This window comes from Pseudopipra pipra, chromosome Z, assembly GCF_036250125.1.
Source record: "Pseudopipra pipra isolate bDixPip1 chromosome Z, bDixPip1.hap1, whole genome shotgun sequence".
Classification (NCBI taxonomy): Eukaryota; Metazoa; Chordata; class Aves; order Passeriformes; family Pipridae; genus Pseudopipra; species Pseudopipra pipra.
The window spans coordinates 61201865-61222513 of record NC_087581.1 but is presented as its reverse complement, the minus strand read 5'-3'; the positions used below and the strand labels follow the sequence as shown (position 1 = coordinate 61222513).

Here is a 20649-nt window from a genome sequence, read left to right as displayed (position 1 = left end):
CAGCTCTGCTCCAGGATGAATGCTGTACTGTCAGAGGGAAGGGCAGTTTGGGGAGTGGGGGGATCCTCCACTGCAGGACTGTGGGTTTCTGCTTTGTAGAGAGGCAGAACATATCAACTTCTTTACTGTATGGACAGCAGCCAGCAGTATGTGTGCATTACTGCACCATCAGTTCAGATATTTTGTCTCCTCCAGAGGACTCTGATTTCCAGTGCTGGATCTTTCCCTCCTATTCCATGTACAGCCTTTACTTCTATGTCCTCGCGTATGCCAGTGCTTCTGCTATTCTTCAGCTGTCAGAACTGTGCAGGCAGTGTTCTGGGATCACCAGGTAAGTCAGCAGTCAGGGACAGAGCAATGACCAACTCAGACACCAGGATACAGGTGGGAAGCAGACATTGCTCAGTGGAGACTGAAACCTTTGGGGGCAGCCCCCCAGGTCTGGCAGCACTGGCAGCAGGGCAGGGGCAGCAGTTAGGGCTGGGCAGCAGGCCCACAGACATTGAAGGGAGCTGGCCATGCTGGTGGCTCAGCTGAGCAGAGCTGGCTGCCTGGCAGGGATGAATGTGCTGCTGAGCACAGCCCGGTGTGGGCGCTGGACTGGGAACAGTCACACAGCCTGGCACTGCTGCCCCCTCTGACTGGGGCAGCCCTTGGCTCCCATGCTACCATGCTGCCCAGTGTACTGTAAGCCACCCCCTCCATCCCTCCCTCCCTCCTTCCCTCCCTCAATAGCCCCAGCCCATTGTGCCTGGTGAGAAAGGAACCTATCTTATTGTTTTTCAAGATCCCCGAGACTGCAAGGTAGAGGTGAATTTGACAGGTTTTTTCTTTATTACCAGAATTCAACTGCCTTACTAAGTATCTGAAGGGAGGGTGCCAAGAGCATGGAGCCAGGCTCTGCTTGGTGGTGCCAAACAATACAAGAGGCAATAGGCAGAAACTGATACACAGGAAGTTCCACCTGAATATGAGGAAGAACTTCCTTACTTTGCAGGTGACCATGCACTAGAAGAGATTGCCCAGAGAGGTTGTGGACTCCCCCTCACTGGAGATACCCAAGAACCATCTGGACACAATCCTGTGCCATGTGCTCTGGGATGACCCTACTTGAATAGGGAGGTTGGACCAGATGACTCCACCAGTGGTCCCTTCCAACCTGACCCATTCTGTGACTCTTTGAACTGTGATGAAAGCAATACAGATGTGACCTTCACAATACAGGTCATAAGCAATTTTAGACAGGCACATGCTTTAAAAACTTGTAAACTATTGTGCTGCCAAGTGGATTAAAAAATAAATCCTAAGTCTTGCAAGCTTCTCAGCTTGCTTAGAAGAGAAAATGTTCCAAATTCTGGGCAGTTCTTCAGGCGACAATGAATAAACAGCTTAAGAGGTTGGTCCATCTGGCTTTTCAGATGCTGTCACATGAAGTTGCAGTCCATGTGTGCACTTGTGAACTTACAGAGTGGCAACATTCATGCTTTTCCTACGGAGCTTCAATCTTTACCAGCCAAATAAAGGAAGGGGAAGTGGCTGCCTCCAGTAATGTAGTGGGCATAGGGGAAGAGAGCACACGAGTGTGAGCGTGTGCAAATGCACCTCCACACAAAAAGAAAACTTGCTTATCATTCAGTATGTCTGTGCAGCCTAACTGAGTGCAATAGAACTCATGTAGGTAATAAACCTGGGAAAGAAAAAAAATTCGGGATGCCAATTTACCAGGTATAATTAAGGCACTGCAAAACTGACCATATTGCTTCCACTTAGCACTTCTAGCACAGATCTGCAGGGTGACATTTGCTCTCCCCACCTCTTTCACAGGAAATGTGTACAAGCAACTATGCAGGAAAAAACTCACTTCAGATCACTTACATTGATCCAGAGGAGCAGAAGTAAAGAAAACATCTGCAACCTAAGAAGTGTATTCTTGAGAAGCAATTAGTTTAATCACAAACACTTTCTTCCCTTAATCAGATGGAGTTACCTCTCCTACAAAAACCTCACATTTTATCCGTATTTCTTATATTGCATCAGAGAAAAATGAGGACTACAAATTAAAACAGTATTGCAGTTATATATGAAAGGCCACTGTTCTTCTAGCAAGGGTTTCCCCTTACAGTTTAGAGTTCAGTTGTGTAAGCAACTTCTCGAGCTTCATTGCTAGTGCCATATTTCCTTTAATCCTTAATTTTCCTGACATGAAGGCCATAGTTGGCTTTAGTTTACCTAAAAAGAAGAAATAGAACCATCAGAAAATTAAAGGAATGGGAGACAGCCTGTGCACAAGAAAATATAATGCCACAACAGCGAAACCTAGCAATTATATTGCTACCAAGTCCTCCTGTAAAAGCAGTGCACATTTAGGAAACACTGCGTAGAGCTGTGCAGAACACAAATACAACACATTGACTGGATTCTTTCTGAAGCTACGCTGGCTGCTAAAATGTCAACAGCTGGTTAATAAAAGAAGAGTAAGCTTTTGTTCTCTTCCTGTTCACAAAACACAGGAGTCCAGAAAAATGCAAGCACTTCTGGCCTGTACTTTCTCCTGAGCCACAAAAAGCTGAAAGCTCTTCCATCCCAGATCAGAAAGCGAGATGCCAGTCTCCTCCCCCATCAGCAGAAGGTTTTCTGGGCACCGGTCTGACAGAGGCCTTTGTCCCTCACCTGTGAACATTTTCACAAAGTCAGCACTCGACATGCTCATAACCACATCAGCTGTCCCAGGGGGCTTTCCAAAGCCAGTGCTCCCACCCTTGTTCTTCAGGTCGATATACCACGTGCCTCCACCGTCACCTGCACAGAGAATGAAGAGAGGTGACAAGGCAGCAAAGGCAGCAAAGGCGCTCTGCCCTCCTCCCATTTGGGGGCAGCCAAAGCCAACCCCTGGCAGGTGACCCCAGCCCCACGTGCCCATGTGGGGAACACGGGCAGGAGAGCCCAAAGGCTGCCCTTCGCTCACAGACCTGGAGGCAGCGGGTGTTTCAAGGAGACCCTGGGAGCACCCCTGCCTGTCCTCACACCAACCCTGCGAGGGAGGGCAGCGACAAAGTGACAAAGGCTCCGCCTACGGCGGGAGTGGCAGCAGCTCCCTGTGCCTGCTGGAGGTCGTGAGAAGGAGCATCACAGCAGAACAGGAGAGGAGCTGCTCTGTTTCGGCATCCGCTTGAAAAGGTGAGTGCTTCTGTTTGAAATCACTGAGTGCCTTTTGCTAGGGAAGGTTTCACATTTGATGCTCTTACCAGATAATTCAAACTGAAAGACGCCCTGAGTACTTCTCACATTCTCTTCTGTCATGACCCCCTGAATAACTCTGAATGTTTCTGCAACAGGCCCGGATGGCTTGGCTGGAGCAGATTCCGTCTTCTCCTCTTTCAATGCTTGGGCAGCACCTACAAGAAAGATTATTTTTCTCTTTCAAATGAAAACCACTTTAAAAATGAATGGAGAAATATGCATTGAGAGCTCCATTTGAAAAGATTTAAGCTTCAAAGTAGAGTAAATGATTATGTTCCCATTTTAGTATTTACACCCATAAAGGATGCTTTCTGCACCTAGGATCTGAATAGGTGTAGAGCATTACAGGTAATTCTGAAATATATTTCACTTCCTAATATGTCAAAAGAAAAGTGGAAATAAAACGACAGCAAAATTCTTACTGTTCTCAGTTCATTACAAATGCTTACACAGCAGTTTTTTAATGTAATCCATATACTCCTGACAACACTAAAAAAAAAAAAACAACAGCGTCTTTAATAGCCATCACTTTCATCTCAAAATACTTCTGTCTTGTCTATCTTGTAAAAAACATGTATATTTTCATGAATTCTTCTGCAAAGGCTTCTAAGCCTCAATTTGCTGCTTTGATCAGCATTCTATTGTATGACAGCATTTGCAATTTACAAAGTCAGTCAAGCTGAACAGCCTCTAAAAATGTTGTTGAAAGTCTCCTAGGTGTCTTCAATACCAAAAACCAGTTAGGTCTGTTCTGTGAGTCCCAGTATCATGAGGCCCAGGGAACTAACACCATCCATCTCTGGCAGAACAATCCTCCTAGTTCAACAGCTCAAACAGTATTTCCAACAGAAAGGAACTGTTCAAACTTTGCCTTCTCTGCCCTTCTCTTATCCCTATTTCAACACTCCTATGAAACCTGTTCAGCATTCTTAGTTGCCCTCTAACTTGACACACTACAGTTCTGAAAAAGCAAAACCAAAGCTTTTCTAAAAAAGATTTCTGCATTTCATCTAAGACTTATTTTAATTGTGTAAATTGTGCATGTTTCATCTAAGAAGCCATGGAGGATTTATGTGATGTTCTTTTGTATAAATTTACCAAGGCAAAGGAGATATTCCTGCAAAATGTGCCGTTTGCTATTTAATTTCCAGTGATATTTACATGTGACCTTCTTACTACTACATTCAGATGTTTAAAAAAGGATTTTTCAAAATAATGCACTGACTTCATACCACAAAAGTCCTGAAGGAGGTAGGATTTTTTCTCTAGTTTTTAGTGCAGAGTTACTTCCGTAAATATTACCCTCCAAATAAGAAAAGGGTTTCTGCCTAAATACCTTGAGTGAAGTCCAAACTCTTAGGAGAAAAAAGAAAAACAACTTGAAATAGAGAGGGCACTCATTATTGTCAGAAATTATGGACTTGTACACACAGTGCTTTCCCTACCATATCCTTTTTGTTTCACAGCTGTAGTGTCAATCTCAACATCCAAGAAGAAGTCAGGTATCAGAGGGTGACCTAAGAGGAAGGAAAAATGTAATAATAAATCCAAGTAAAGTTGGACAGAAGGAATCAATTTCATATGAAATTACAGCCAAGTCTATAAGTAAATAAACTACAACTTGAAGGAAAAAACATAGCATGAAATAACATGTTTAGAGTTTTGTTCCTTTAAAATCTGACCTAGAGGGCTTTTAAAGTTGCAATGAAGAACATTTGAAGAAGGAAAAGAATAAAAATCTATCTCACTAGCTGTTAAATACTAATACATACATCTACAATGCAGGTAGATTTTTTTTTTCATTAAAGAATTTCTTAATATAATTTAATAGGCATTTGATTATTATACTCCCAGTGGATGCATATGTGCTTTCCGGGAAGGCACATCCTCAAAGCTGAGGCAAAGCAACTTTTTTACAGACTAATGTAAGAGCCCCTGGAAAGAAAACTATATTAATATTCTCCATATGTCCTTCCCTCCTTCCTGAACTTACTTCTCATCTTAAAGGTCTCTTTTACCTGGTGCAATTGCATAGACATCAAAATCCTTAACTCCCTCTTCTCGCAGCAGAACTTCATCAATAATGAAATTTCCAGTGAAACTTTTTGGTTTTGTTAAAATGCAGTATGCAGCATCTGCCAGGATATCTGTTTTCCTGCACTGTTTTTCTATTCCAGCTCCTCCCAGCATATCCATAGCAGCTGTATGTATGGCTAGAAAGTTTGAACAGTAAGGAAACAAAGCTTAATAATTCATGACGTGGAATTCCCATTTCTCTTGCAAGTATACAAACTTAATTTTCTTTTCATGCAAAAGGAAACTGTAGGAAGACAAAAGCTATGAAATACTCCCAACCAACAAATAACTCTTTACAAGCAACAGTGAAAACTAGAAAACTACTAAAGGAATCAAAAAGGGCAGAATGTTTTATGACATTCACATCCCCCTATCTATTTATCAGTGGTCACACCCTCCCCCTCTGGATTTCGAGGGTTATTCAGGTCATGAAAAACTAACAGGATAACTATTTTCCTTAAAGTGAATGTGTGATACCTGAGTCATTAAGAGGTATTCCCTACGATGATTATTACACTGAAAATCTCGATGATTAATTTTAGCCTTTTGATAACTCCCATGAGAAAGACATTAAGCTCTTAGTGTCCAAAGCAGGGTAACGAGGATGGTGAAGGGCAGCTGAGGTCACTTGGTCTGTTCAGCCTGGAGAAGAGGAGACTGAGGGGAGACCTCATTGCAGTCTACGACGTCCTTGTGAGGGGAAGAGGAGGGGCAGGCACTGATCTCTTCTCTGTGGTGACCACTGACGGGACCCGAGGGAATGTCAGGGGAGGTTAGGTTGGATGTTAGAAAAGGCTTCTTCACCCAGAGGGTGGTTGAACGCTGGAACAGGATCCCCAGGGGCAAGCACCACAGCACCAAGCCTGACAGAGTTCAAGATACTCTCAGGCACACGGTGTGATTCTTGGGGATGGTCCTGTGCATAGTTAAGAGTTGGACTTGATGATCCTTGTGAGTCCCTTCCAACTCTGCACATTCTGTGATTCTGTGATACTAAAGGGTTTCTCCAAAGTTAATGAGAAACCAAATAGCAAAACCTCAAACAACTTGTTCGAGATTTCACAGAAAGGCTGTGTTAGACCCAAGAATAAAATTCACATCTCCTAAGCTTCTGGTTCTTATATTAACCAATTCTGCTACTTCTGCACCATTCCATTAATTTTGTTTATGCCTCCCCCATGGGAGCTATTAACACTATGGTATGTTGCAGTCCAAGTCTGTGATTTGCTCTTCCAGGCTGAGGTATCCATTCCATTTTTCTTTCATCCTATTCCACAGAAAGGATGTAGTGTTGTAGTGTTCTACACTTGCCATGTTACTTTTTCCCCCTCATACAGTTCTGCTTTTTTCCATCTGCTTTTCAAGACTCAACATTCTACCCTCAAGTTTTGGGACAGACTTGCAAATCCTTTCCTACATCTGGGACAGAAGAGCATGGAAGCAGAACAATAAACTTGATTTTACATCACTTTTTTCCTCCTTTCGGTGCCTCCATTCCACACAAAGTAAGAGCAATTTTGATGCAGAAATGATCCCAACATTTCTTAATGAGCAAAAAATAGGTACTGTGCAGGACATATCTATCTGAGCTGGATCATTCACCTTCCAAAGTAGGAACTGGGAAAACAGAAAAAAGTCTTCAGTGCTGGCCAGAGAACTCCTGTCCAAGTGTTTTCTAGGAAAGTGCAAAGGTATGTAGATGTTCTTGTTGACCCCCTTATTTTACTCTTCTGTGGTCAGGATTAGTCCCTAGGTTTCATTTACCTTTAACCAACCTCAGCCTCTCTTTTTTTAAAATCAAGTGAACTGCTATAAATACACATTTAAATAAAAAGTGACAAATAGATATACTGTACATATATGTAGGTATCCCTAAGTCTTTTTCTCATCTTTAAGAATAGAAAATAAATTTGCCTTTCTTTAGTCCTTTGAAATGCTATCTGCCCTGCACGACTTTTTTTTTTTTTTAGTAACTACCAACAGCTCAGAGGATATTTCTGTCAAATACTCTGATGAAATTTACTGGCTTCTGTTGACCCAAATATATTCAATTATTCTGACAATTCATTAAGCCACTCACTTTTCCTGGCCCACATTTCTACCACTTCTCTGTTAGTGTCAACTATTATTCTTCTGAGCACAGTCAGCCTATTACATAGACTAAAGCAAAACGGTCTCAAACAGTAGTCTGACTGCACATTGTTATATTCATTTCACATAAAGTGATGCTGGTTTTCCTCTAATACACATGAAGAGACTTCCAGTTTTGTCACAGGACACCTCTATTATTCCTCTGTGCTGTTTGTGATAGGATTGCCCTTCTGAAAGGCATTCTCTTTCACTTTTAGATAAATGGAGAGCTCTTGGCATCTTATTACCAGCATACTGTCACATGTAAATGAACAGATCCAGGCATCCATACTAACACTGAGGTTAACACATTTGTATGAAATTATAGTGGACTTCTAAACTAAGTACTTTGCAACTTATTTTAGATATGGTGGAAGTCTGTAACACTATCTCTCTGGAGGACCACAAGAAAGTAGTTAACTTTCTCACTTTTGGAAGAGAAACCTCTCAAAAGAGTATTTTTCGTACTAGAGAATTCACACATTATCCTCCTTTATACTTGAGGACACACTGGTTTTCCTGGAGGCATCACTGATTTATACAAACTTTGAGAGCTCATCCAATGTTTCTAACAGCCTTAAGATGAACGAGCAAGAATGGATTCATCAAATAAAAAGCTCTTTTGCATACCTTGAATTCTACAGAAAGCCTAATTACTTTTTTAAATACTTTGCAGCATTTCCCAGAGAGAAATCTTCATTTAGAAAAGCATTTATTAGAATAGATAACGTTTTCATTTGTAAATTGAATCTTCCTGCACTTCCAAGCCTCATGTACTACAGGATGCTGTGGGGAACAGGTATTAGCTTCACTCCTTAACAAGTGGCAGTTCCTGCAGTGTTCTCCTCTAACTTATTTTAGCAGGTACAGATGTGTTACCAAGGACACAATGGCACTGCAACACACAAGAGAAAGACAGATATGGCTTTCTTTGGTTCGGGTTTCCTACTTCACCCCCATAAGAATGTCATATTTTGCAGAAGTTTACTTGATACCATCTAGACATTCTTTAATAACAGACCACATCTGAGACACTGGTACTATTTGGAGTGCTGCAGTATATGCAAACGTGAGAAAGAAATAATGTATCCAAATATGCAACATAAGACTTAATGTAACTTCTGCTTATGAAGTTAGCCATCCCTCTGAAAAAATTTCCATTGTGAGCAGGTGGTGAAATTCTGACAGGTCCTTTTTTCCCTCGCCATGAAAAATAGGAGGCCAAATTATGATTCAGATGGGTGGGGGAAAACAGCTACATTGCAAAATAGACTTAGTATAACCAGCTGGTCTCTGCAGAAAAAAATTCTTTAGCTTTCAATGGTATGTCGGGACCCATAAAGGCACCAACTCATTTCCACCATATTATTAGTGGATGTTTATTCCACCATATCCAGAAACAGAAAGAAGGTGTTGGAAAATCAGAAAGCTGTGGAGGGGGCACATAATGTGCCTATGCAGAATGTAAATATGTGCTCTCACAAGACACCCGTAATCTTGTAACATCTTTTGCATGAAAAAATAAGTGAAATTGGTAGTGTTGTCTGCAGCTTCATACCATGTCTCTGTCTGAACGACATATTGTGGATTAATTCCTTTACTGTCCCTAGCTCTCACAGACAACATACATTGTTTGATCAGTCAGTGACTGTAAAAAACCCACACAATGGTAGGTAAAAGGTCACCTCTGTTAATGAAAAACCAAATTACTCCCCCCCACAGGATTCTGAGGAGATACAAAACCCATTTAGCAGTGGCATTTTAAAGATAAGACAGGGGGATGGGTGTGAGGTCTAGGGAGCTACAGACTTCAAGAATCAAGTTTCATGCTCTGTTCCAGATCCCACAGATCCTCAGAAATCTTCACTGAAACTTTTCTGAGGTTTTCCTGGAGCACTCAAAAAGCAAGTATGCGGAAACAAGTTCATATTTCTTCTAACTGCCTCAGAAATAAAAAAATACAACACAAACCTGAAACCTGAAAGGTGAGCTTTGACTCCACTGGAAGGCAATCCAGACCCCAAAGTTACACAGGTAGTTGCCTTCAGTACATCAAAAATGAAGACCTTATCCTCTTCGAAACAGTACAGGTTTTGTGATGATATAATTATCATGAACAATATAACTGTAATTCAAAAAAGGTCTATCCCTTACCAAAATATTTCTATATGTAAAACTCATAGAGTGAGAAGAATTATGAGGCATCCATTTACTGGGAGAATTTAAGATGGAAGCATCCAGACCAATGAAAAACAACCAAGTCTGTCAGACACACTAACCCAAGTGTCCAATTGATTATCACCTATTTTAGCTAAGAAACTCAGCTGATTTTGTCTGAAATATTTAAGTTTTGCTCATATTTCTCACTTTAGAGAAAGCAGATCAGAGAGTTCCAGTTCGCGCTACAAGTAAAAAGAGGCCTGCAACTCCTAACATGAAAACATTGAAAAGTGCCTGTGTACAAATACTTCTTACACTGCAGCACCATCCTCAAAAGAGGATTTTGGCTCATATTTTTTACTCTTCTTGCTTCTTCCCTCCCTGCACTAGGCTAAGGAAATAGACACTGCTGTTGTAATGTTTCCTAACACAATGATGGGGCTAACACCACTAAAGGGCAGGATTACCCTCTGTCTGGTATTGATTTTAACATCAGTATCATTTCTGCCCACAGATGTACTTGGGGTGAAGAGACTGGCCTCCTTGGCAAACAGCTGGCCAAATCTTGAACAGCAGCCCTGACCCCCACAGACTCACAGAAAATAAACTGATGTTAACACACTGTGGGAGCACTGAGTTGTTTTTCTTCCACAGAGCTCTTTAATTTCCTGTAACTTGCAATCACATAGTTCTGTGAACAACTTTTCACAGAACTTCACTGTGCCAAAATTTCTAGGAACAGGGTTTTTTAAACTACTTCTGTGTTCACAGAGGTATCTATCTTGTCAGTTCCATGTGAACTCTGGCAACTTAACTAGCAGGAATTCTATATACAACATATACAGATGCTCAATATCTGCTAATGAAAGCACACTAATACTTTTATGATTCTGTCCAAACCAAAACTCTGGGTGCATGAGAAAAAGTACAGACAAGCCAAATCTGCATGCATGCTTTAACAGCTGAAGGAGTTGAATGGGTTGCAAACTAGCTGAAGATGAGTTTAGATCAAAGTGGCAATGGTCTAGTGAGAACTAGGAATGAAGACCAGCACCCGTGCAGGATGAACCAAAATGATATAAAAGAACCACTAATTCTCCTGAATTAATTCCAGAAGAAATCTGAAGTATATTAAATGTCAAATAAAGCAAGTTCCAACAGTCAAAACACAGAAAGTCAATATTTTAGTACAATAAAAAAAATTCACCTGTTTTAGGCCATAAAGCATTGACAGCAACTTCTCCTCTAAATTCTTCTGCCATTCCCAAGACACACATGGACATCCCGTATTTAGAAATGGTATAAGCTAAGACAAGAAGTGTAAAAAAGATAAAAGTTTACACTCTATCAATATAACTATCAAGGAAAGGTAAAAAAGGTAATAGATTCATAAGGAAAAAGAAGGTTTTTGAGACAAAACAGTACCTTCCCAGAGTCAGAATCTCTCCCTTCTCTCTGCCACCCCTGTCAGATATAGACTGTAGACTGTCATCTTTTCACTACAATAAAACGAGAGCTACACACATTTTGCCAAAAATAATGACTGAAGCCTGGCTGTATGGTGTTTTTGTCATGCTTTTCATACACAGAACACTGACAAGAGTGCTCGATTTTTTCATGAGGCCTAAGGCATACAAGCTGTTAATGACCAAACTACATCCTATAGAAAACAAAAAAGGCAGGGAGCAGGAATTTTAAATCATTGTCATCTATCTACTTGGAGAAGTGAAACTTTTTCTGGGAAAGAACTGGAACTTCCTGGAGTTTAATATGACAAGTGTCCAAAATGGAAAGTTTTTCCACAGTTTTGAAATGAGCAACACTAACCTCAAGATAACATGGAGTTCCTTTCCCACCTCAAAACTAATTTCCATATTAAAAGACAACATGGAGCTTTATCCATAGTAAAACAAACGTGAGGCTGAATCAGTAAGAAAACAGATTTTGGGTTTCAGTCTCTATTTGGAGCAGAAGATTTTCTGTAGTCTTAACAATTCCCATGAAAAAGCACAGACTCTTACCTTGAAAACATAAAGAATTATGAGGCCATGAAACCTGCACTACATTTTCCCACAAAACAATTTCTTCCAGTGCCAGTCTGTATACAGTGCTAAAGATACAAGATCTGGCACTCCAGCTGCTTACATGGTTCTCAAAAAATAGCAACAAAGGCTCTGAATGCTACTCACCACAGTGATTTTTGAACCATATGGGATTCAGATTCATAGGTGGGCTAAGGTTCAGGATATGGGGGTTCTTACTCTTCCTCAAGTGGGGAAGGCATGCTTTAGATCTGAAAGATTGATTCAGATATATCAGTCTCCTCTTATTTTATGGACCACCTATAATTACAGTAAAAACCATACTAGCAGACCAGTACTTTCATGACAGTAAAAGACTTAGCTGAGACCCTCTTCTTGTATCAAGTACTTAACTGATATAAAGAACAACAAAAAAATATCTGTTCCAGATCACTTATCTCAGGCCTAGCATTCATTCATGCAAACTGACCACATACTCCAAACAGTGCATCAGCATCAACTGACGCTGATTTTCCAGATGGTCAGAAGCCATAAATCTCCTTGTAATAGTTCTGGTAGAAGCAACAAAACACTATAAGGCAATAAGCAAAATTAACTGTGCAAAGCATCATTTAGTAACAAATACATTGTCTTCTGAACCCATACCTACTTGTTCTTTAAAACCAGGTTGAAGACATACTATTGCAGAGTGAAACGCTATTACGAATATTCCAGGCAAAACTGAAAATCCGTTCTCTGCTTAGAGAATTCTCCTTTGAATTTACACATCTGTAAATCATAACTTTTACTTTATAGAAACTGTCACAGGACTTCATTTCTAGCACTAGGATACATGTTTGCATTTGATCTCTGCTTGAGAATTTTTAATCAAGCTTCATAAGGCAAAGTTTGACCAGCAGTTCCATACTCAGCCACCCTGGACTCTTGCCTTCCTTGCCTGATTCCTTTCACCTGGGGATCCCTAGCTCATCCATTCAGAGATTTATCCAGGTGAAATCCCACATGACTGGAAAAAGGGAAACATTGCATCTATCTTAAAAAAGGGTAGAAAGGAGGACTGGGAATTACTGACGTGTCAGTCTCACCTCTGCGCCTGGGAAACAGATCCTCCTAAAAGCTATGCTAAGGCACATGGAGGACAGGGAGGTGATTTGGGACAGCCAGCACAGCTTCACCAAGGACAAGTCTTGCCTGACCAACCTAGTGGCTTTCTATGGTGGAGTGACTACATCAGCGGACAAGGGAAGGGCTAGAGATGTCATTTATCTGGACTTCTCCAAAGCTTTACACATGGTTCCTCTTAAAAGTCTTCTCTCTAAACTGGAGAGAAAAGGATTTGATGGGTGGACTGTTCAGTGGATAAGGAATTGGTTGGGTGGTCACGTCCAGGGGGTAGCGGTCAATGGCTCCGAGTCATGATGGACATCAGTGACGAGGGGTGTCCCTCCAGTTGGTATTGAGACCAGCACTATGCCATGGCTTCATTAATGACACAGACAAAGGGATCAAGTGCACCCTCAGCAAATTTGCTGACGACATCAAGCTCAGTGGTGCGGTTGCCACACCTGAAGGACAGGATGCGATCCAGAGGGAGCTGGTCAAGCTCTAGAAGTGGGCCCATGGGAATCTCATGAACCTTAAAAAGATCGAGTGCAAGGAGCTGCACCTGGGCTAGGGCAACCCTAGGTATCAGCAAAGGCCAGGCGATGAACAAATTGAGAGCAGCCCTGCCAAGAAGGACTTGGGGTGCTGGTGGATGAGAGGCTGAACATGACCCAGCAATGGGTGGATGAGAGGCTGAATATGACCCAGCAATGTGCACCTGCACTCCTGAAAGCCAGTCATGTTCTGGGCTTCATGAAAAGTTATGTGTCCAGCAGGCTGAGGGAGGGGATTCTGCCCCTCTGCTCTGCTCTGGTGAGTTCCCACCTGGAATGCTGCATCCAGCTCTGGGGCCCCCAACACAAGAAGGACATTGATCTGTTGAGGCAAGTCCAAAGGAGGGCCACCAAGATGATCAGAGGGAAGGAACATCAAGGACAGGCTGAGAGAGTTCGGGTTATTCAGCCTGGAAAAGAGAAGGCTCTGGGCTGATCTTACTGCAGACTTCCAGTACATAAAGGGGCCTACAAGGAGGTTGGAGATCAGACTTTCTACAAGGGCATGGAGTGATAGAACTAGGAGGAATGGCTTTAAATTCAAAGCAGATAGGTTTAGATTAGATATTAGGAAGAAATACTTTACTGTGAAGGTGGTGAGGCACTGGAACAGGTTGCCTAAGAAGATGTAGATTCCCCATCCCTTGAAGTGTTCAAGGTCAGGCTGGATGGAGCTCTGAGCCTGGTCTAGTGGGAGATGTCACTGCCTGTGGTGGGGGCTTGGAACTACCTGATCTTTAAGGTCCCTTCCAACTCAATCTATTCTGTGATTCAATGATTCCATGATTCTATGTCAACAAGTACACTCTGTAAGATGGGACATCTTCCCGATGTCCTCCACAGGGAAAAAAACCCCACACCCCTTTTTTTTAACCATTGTAATTTTCTGAACATTACACTGAAAATAGATCTCTACAAATTACAAACAGAAACAAAACACAAAGCAAGGGGAAGAAAAGGCAGAAATGCTTGACTAGGTTTTCTTAATTGAGAGTTACAAAAGCAATGAAAAAGACCATTTCCCTTGAGAGGCATTAATCTTTCATACAGTCTTCCATTTGCAGCACACAGAACCTGCTTTTTGATCTTTTCAAGGCAGAATAGGACCAAAAGCAAAGATGACTTTAAGAATGCCCCATTAATTTGGAATACCTAGATGTAACACCAAGAAAATGATTGTCGCTAGTGGGTAGAGAGGAAGAGATGGAACTTGCCATTCGATACAGTGGAATCCATTCAGAGATTTATCCAAAGATACACATAGAGGATTTTATGGAATGTCAAACTCCAAACTCAATTTTCCTTTTTGAGCACAGAAGCACAGCCTATCAAAAGTAGATGACACCAAATGAAAGCACAGAAATGCCACTCTGAAAGCAGAGTCTTTCTTTCTTCCATCCTCTCTCTCCATGCTGAGCACATCTCTCTAATTCAGAAAGCTGCTACTTACGTGTTTTTACGCTATTTAAATAGCAAATTTGTTCACTTACTCTTAGCAAAATGACATTAATGCATATAATCATAATATCTGATAACCAGATTCATCTGCACAAAACCAGACACTATTCTAGACTGGAGGGTTGGACTAGATGACCTTTAAAGGTCCCTTCCAACCCAAACTATTCTATGATTCTGTGATAATACTTTGATAAGAAACCTTCTGATCACATCAGGCAACAATTTAATTTGAGAATCTGCATCATCCTAAGGGCTTTTTTCTTAAATTCTGTCAAAATCAAGGCCTTGTTTTTAAGACAGAGCTCTAAATGACTTCCTGTACATGAAAAGATGATCCAACCCACTGAATCCACCCCCAAAAATGTGCAGAATAAGGACCAGAGAAATAGTGAAATCAAATCTTGGTTAATTTAAATAAATGATAGAACTGATAAGTCAAAAGTAGGTGGAGAACACTTTAGATCATTAAGTTAGATATCTTTAACATTTCTCTTTTAGCTATGGTATGTTATATAACGTCTCTAAAGATTAAAAGCTTATGAGGAGGAAACTGACAAATAAGATATTGCACCTGATATATGCAAAGATTTAGTAATTTTGCTTGAAATGAAAGAGCATCAGCATTTTGCAAAGCCAAGCTGGAGCTCCATTTGAAACAAACTAGTTTCTTCTTCCTACATGCATGGAGATGCTTGTGAACACTTAATGACTACAGTAATAAGGTTCCTGTTTACTTCAACTTGCAATTAGTCCTTACAAATATTAATTTCAAACAGTTGACCAATAACGCTGTGAGCACATGTAGAATAATTACACTCCAACTCTAGGTCAGCAATAAAACTACAAAATTTCTCAGAAAAACTGAGAAAAACATCATACATTCTGTTACAATTACTCCGATTCCTTCACTCAGCACTTACGTAAGGTAGGTTCCTCGTACATTGACATCCATCATAAGATTGACCTTCTTCGTTGCTGTTTCCAAAGTGCCAGTCAAAGAGATGGCGCTTGCATTGTTCACCAAAATGTCAATCCCTGGTTTAAAAATAAGTCGTTTCACATTAACATTTAAAGACAAAAAGCCCCGAGTAAGGCAGCTGTTCTTTTCTCTTTTTGTTTGAACAATCTGCCTGTTCATGTCTCCTCCACACTATTAACATACCTCCAAAAGTCTTCACAGCTTTCTCCACGGCACTAATAATTTGCTCTTCTTCCCTCACATTAACAACGCAGGGCAAAGCCTTTCCTCCAGCCGCTTCAACTGTACAATTAAAAAATTAAACATTTAAAAATTTGCTCTCAGATGGCACAAATAACACGAACCTTCTGAGAATCTCTGATGCAATGACATGCTTCAAGAAGGCACTGAAAATCATACTCTCAAATTGTGACCTCTTTATGTGTTGTATAAAGAACAGGGAAGCCAAAATCAAATCTTAACACTGTGAATGTGTATTTCATACACCTCAAGTAACATGGCATTTTTACATTTATATACACATACATCTTCATTACAGTAACATTACAGCATTCCTGAGAGGCCAGAGAAGCACTAAGCTTATTTAAGTAAAGGTAAACTGGAATATCTATGCATTTTTCCATTCAGGTATGACAATTAAGCTTACACCCAGCCTAGCACCTGAAACCGACTTTCATTTGTTAAAACTCACTTTCTTCTGCAGCGGTGTAGATAGTCCCTGGAAGAGTAGGATGGGGCTCAGCTGTCTTGGCAGCTATCACAATGTTTGCACCATCCTTAGCAGCTTTCAAAGCAATGGCTTTGCCAATGCCTCGACTTGCGCCTGTGATGAAGAGGGTGCATCCTGCCAGTTTCCTGAAGGTGAAGGGGTAAGTGGAGGGTAAAGAGGAGAACAAAGAAAAAGGTGTAAATCATTGACTTTTATCACTCTCTAAGCGAAAAAGTAATTAGCGCAGTCTCTCAACCAGACAAATGCCCTCATCATTTTACTAACAAAACAGCCTTCAAGCACAAAAGGGATGGCTACAGCTACAGCAAAGCAGCAGTTTGCAAACATTATAAAGCAAGAAGGTTACACAGGTCACCCAGTTACATTTCTCCCTCTTTGTAAAATGATCCCACACACTGTTTACAACAGAGCTGCTACATTCTCCAACAGTGGAAAAGGAGTAATTTGTAAAAAACGAAATGCCAGTTTCTAAGGAGACAACACACCTACACAGATCTCTGTAATTTAGTAGTCACAGTTCTCCATACAAAAAGAACTGCTGTCTCAACATAGTATAAAGTTTCAAGGCCAGAACCACAATGCCATATGCAAAAACTTTATTTTCAGAAATGGCAATTACTTCTCTTAAATCTTCTATGCTCAACAGTTTTTCAGTAACTGCATTTAATCCAGCGGGTCCTCCAAATGAACAGGTTCAATCAAAACCTCTGGAGAAACACGTTTTAGAATACAGGAAAGATGTCTGGCTGACACAATGTCACTGAATTTTTGAAAAGAGAAATATCAACTCCATTTTAAAGTATATTCAACAATAACGTTTCTTAGACCACAGGTATTCCATATGAAGGAATGTGTGTTTCAGTGTTCTGCATAAAGCTCATGCTGCTTTTTGTAACTCTGCAGCAAAAGCAAGAGTTTTTAACTTCAGTTAGAGAATGCATAAAAACTGTGTAATGGTGACTTCACTTTTTGCTTCCATTACAAATATTACACACCAGCCTCCAAGCCTGCATTAGTTTTCCTTTCAGATTGGGCCAGACTTAGTACTGTTTCTCCACATCTGTTTTCAGACGTGGGTTTTTTCCCCTCTAAATCTGAGAACATCCGCCTCTTAAATGCTCTCTAGGAGAGCGTTTGCTTTCCGAAGGCAGAAAACTGGAATGGGGCAGAAAGGGCGAGTGATCTTCCCCTGCAAGGGGGAAGGCATCTATGGCATCCCAGGAAGTCAACAAAGTCCTGCAGATGCCATTTCAAAGAGCTTTCATCTGCAAAATTGAGTTCTAGAAAGGCATATAAAAAAAAATATCTAAACAGCACAGTGAATCACAAAAAACTGCTGCCAAGAGTCAAGTCACATGCACAATGAGTGAAGTTCAATTCTGCAATACAGTCAAACTGTAATACTCAGTCATGTAAGGCCAGAGTCTGTCTTTTGCCTTTAACCAACCAATGTGAAGTCTACAGAATCCTCCTTAGTCAGGGAAGAGGTAAATGGGGTCCAGCAAGAGGCAACTTTAGAGGAGAAAGAAGCTGAGGAGAGCTGATGGGGCTTTAAGCCCAGCCAAGGGCAAGACTGGTCCATTCAGAAAGACAAGCAGATGTACCAGAAGACCAGCATGGCTTTGCAGGGAACGTGTAAATCAGCTCCCATAAACATAAGTATGATACAGATAGTGGGATTAAAGCCAGGTCACAAAGAAGGAAACAGAAACATTATCAGCCATACTGGGGTGGTGCCAGGAAAACCAAAGTTCACCTGCAGCTGAGATTTGCGAAAGACACAGGGACTCCTCCTGCTACACTGGCAGTAAAAGCAGGCCCTTTGCTCAATGGAACGGGTGAATGCAAGGCTTTCAACATCCTCTGTCACAATATTTTTGCTTTGATTTTAAGATATGATGATATGAACTGCATGGGTGCACAAACTAGTAAAAAACTAGCTGGTTGGTCAGGCTTAGAGGTGGTGGTTTGTTAAATCATACTTGTAAGACTTTGGGTTTAATTCTTAGTTCGCTTAGCAGCCCAATAGTTTACAAGTTTATAAAGCATGTGCCTGTCCAAAATTGTTTACGACCTGTATTGTGAAGGTTGCATATGTATTGTTTCCATCACGGCTGAATTCTGGAAATAAGACAGAAAATGTCGAATTCATCTCTGTGCCCTGCAGTCCTGGGGATCTTGAAAGACAATAACATAGGTTCCTTTCCCACAAGGAATGACTGGTAATGCAGAAACCTGCAAATCACATCAGGGACACTGTAGACCCTAGGATTTTAATGAATAATCCTGTTTATAACATACAGGAACAAATAATAACAATTTATCTTCCTAGCTGTTAGCAGTGTTGGCCTCTGAAAGGCTAAAAGGCAGAAAAGATCCTATACTGGAAAAAAAATTGACTGCCAGGTAAGCAGGTACTGGCTTGGCACAAGACAGGGAAGAATAGTTTTACACGTATAAAGTTACAGATACACTGCCGAATCTACGTTAAAACCCTCCAGTAACTATTTCCACTGCAAAACGTGCCGCTCAAGGGCACTGGCACGAACCCTCGGCCGGCACAGCCCCCGGGCTGCTCCCCACGGCCACCGGGACACGGCGTCCTGCGCTACCGCCGCCCGCTCCCGGCCGGCCCCGCACCGCGGGCAGGGCAGCGCCGCGCACGGGAGCGTCCCGCGAGCCCCCGCGGCGGCCCCAGCCCAGCCCAGCCCCCCCGAGGGCCCTGCGGCGGCCGAGCAGCCGCGGCTGTGCCGGGCGTCCCCCCGGCCCGGCCCTGCGGAGCGGGGCGCGGGGCCCGGGCCGGACGGGGCACCTTACCCGGTGTTGGGCAGCATGGCGGCAGCGGCGATCCCGCGGGCCGCGCAGCCGCCGCGCCTCATCGGGGCGGAGCGGCCCGGCCGGGGCGGGGGCAGCGCCGCGGACCCCAGCGAGGAGCCGCCGGACCGGCCGCCCGAGGCTGAGGAGGGAGCGGGGGTGGCGCGGTCGGGGGGTGCGAGCCAACCTGGGTGTGGAGCGGGCCTATGTGGGATGAAAGGTTGAATCGGGAGGTTTCCCGCATTCTTTCGTTCTCTGCCGGGTGTATGAAACACACAGGCTTTGGCCTGAACTGTCTTGCGGGTCCCACTCAAATCAGTGGAGGCTTTGCTGCCATCCCACTTTCTGGAGTGCTGTGACCAGTTCTGGCTCCTCAGGACAAGAGGGCCCAGCGGAGGGCAACAAAGATGATGAGGGGTCTGGAGTATCTCTCTTAAGAGGAGAGGCTGCGGGAGCTGGGTCTGTTTAGTCTGGAGAAGACTGAGAGGGGGTCTCATTAACGCATATAAATATCTCAAAGGTGGGTGCCAAGAGGATAGTGTCTGACTCTTTTCAGTGGTGCCCAGCAACAGGATGAGGAGTAATGGCCATAAACTAAAACAGAAGAAGTTTCACCTCAACATGAGGAAGAACTTATTTATTTTGAGTGTGGTAGAGTATGGGAACAGGCTGCTCCGGGGGGGATCCTGGAGTCCTCCTCTGTGGAGAAATTCAAAACCCATTCCTGTGTCACCTACTGTAGGTGACCCTGGCTTGGCATGGTGATTGGACTAGATCAGAGGTCCCTTCCAACCCTAATGAGGGCTTTCAGTAGTTTTCCAGTGCCTGCATGTTAGGCCTGCAAGTGGTGGGCAGCAGGGGACCACATGGGCTGAGCACTCCTGCATCTGTGCTTGCAGTCCAGTGCTCTGCATCTCTACAAAGCAGAAACCCACAGTCCTGCAGTGGAGGATCCCCCCACTCCCCAAACTGCCCTTCCCTCTGACAGTACAGCATTCATCCTGGAGCAGAGCTGGCCCCCGACCACCCAGCTACTCACAGGAGAACGTGGTAGGCCCTTCTCTTTCAAGAGCTACTTCTTTAACTCTGTGGGACCAGGTATTTTGCCCATCAGCCTTTTCACTTACACAAACTCAGGCAACTGCTGCCTGAGTATCTGTGTTGTGTTTCAGCAAAGCCTCCCTGGCTGCCACGGCAGACCCATCTCTGCTGGAGCCTCCGTCTGCCAGCTGCTTCTCACTCCCCAGTCTTCACCTGTGGCTGAGCTGGGTTCACCTGAGGAAGGTGATGAGGAGATGCAGCTGTGGAGAAGGAGGTGGCAAGGTCCTGGTGAGCACTGTCAGCTGGGCCCTGATTGTCCTC

The 20649-nt window shown here is 42.7% G+C and overlaps 1 protein-coding gene across 2 annotated transcripts; it reads right to left on the bottom strand.

Annotated features, from left to right (window-relative positions):
• Window positions 1-1923: 1923 nt before the first annotated feature.
• HSDL2 (hydroxysteroid dehydrogenase like 2) lies at window positions 1924-19435 on the bottom strand. Of its 2 annotated transcripts, none has more exons than XM_064641793.1 (11): window positions 19291-19435; window positions 16435-16598; window positions 15927-16025; window positions 15685-15799; window positions 11796-11899; window positions 10814-10912; window positions 5259-5453; window positions 4686-4757; window positions 3246-3395; window positions 2671-2799; window positions 1924-2229 (listed from the first exon to the last, which is right to left on the bottom strand). In XM_064641793.1, exons 1-11 carry the CDS (start codon window positions 19350-19352, stop codon window positions 2117-2119), a joined length of 1302 nt encoding a protein of 433 aa, XP_064497863.1. In that variant the 5' UTR covers window positions 19353-19435; the 3' UTR covers window positions 1924-2116. The 2 variants fall into 2 exon arrangements, with proteins under 2 accessions (XP_064497863.1, XP_064497864.1); XM_064641794.1 differs by lacking the exon at window positions 19291-19435 and adding an exon at window positions 18548-18597.
• Between the last annotated feature and the right edge of the window lie 1214 nt (window positions 19436-20649).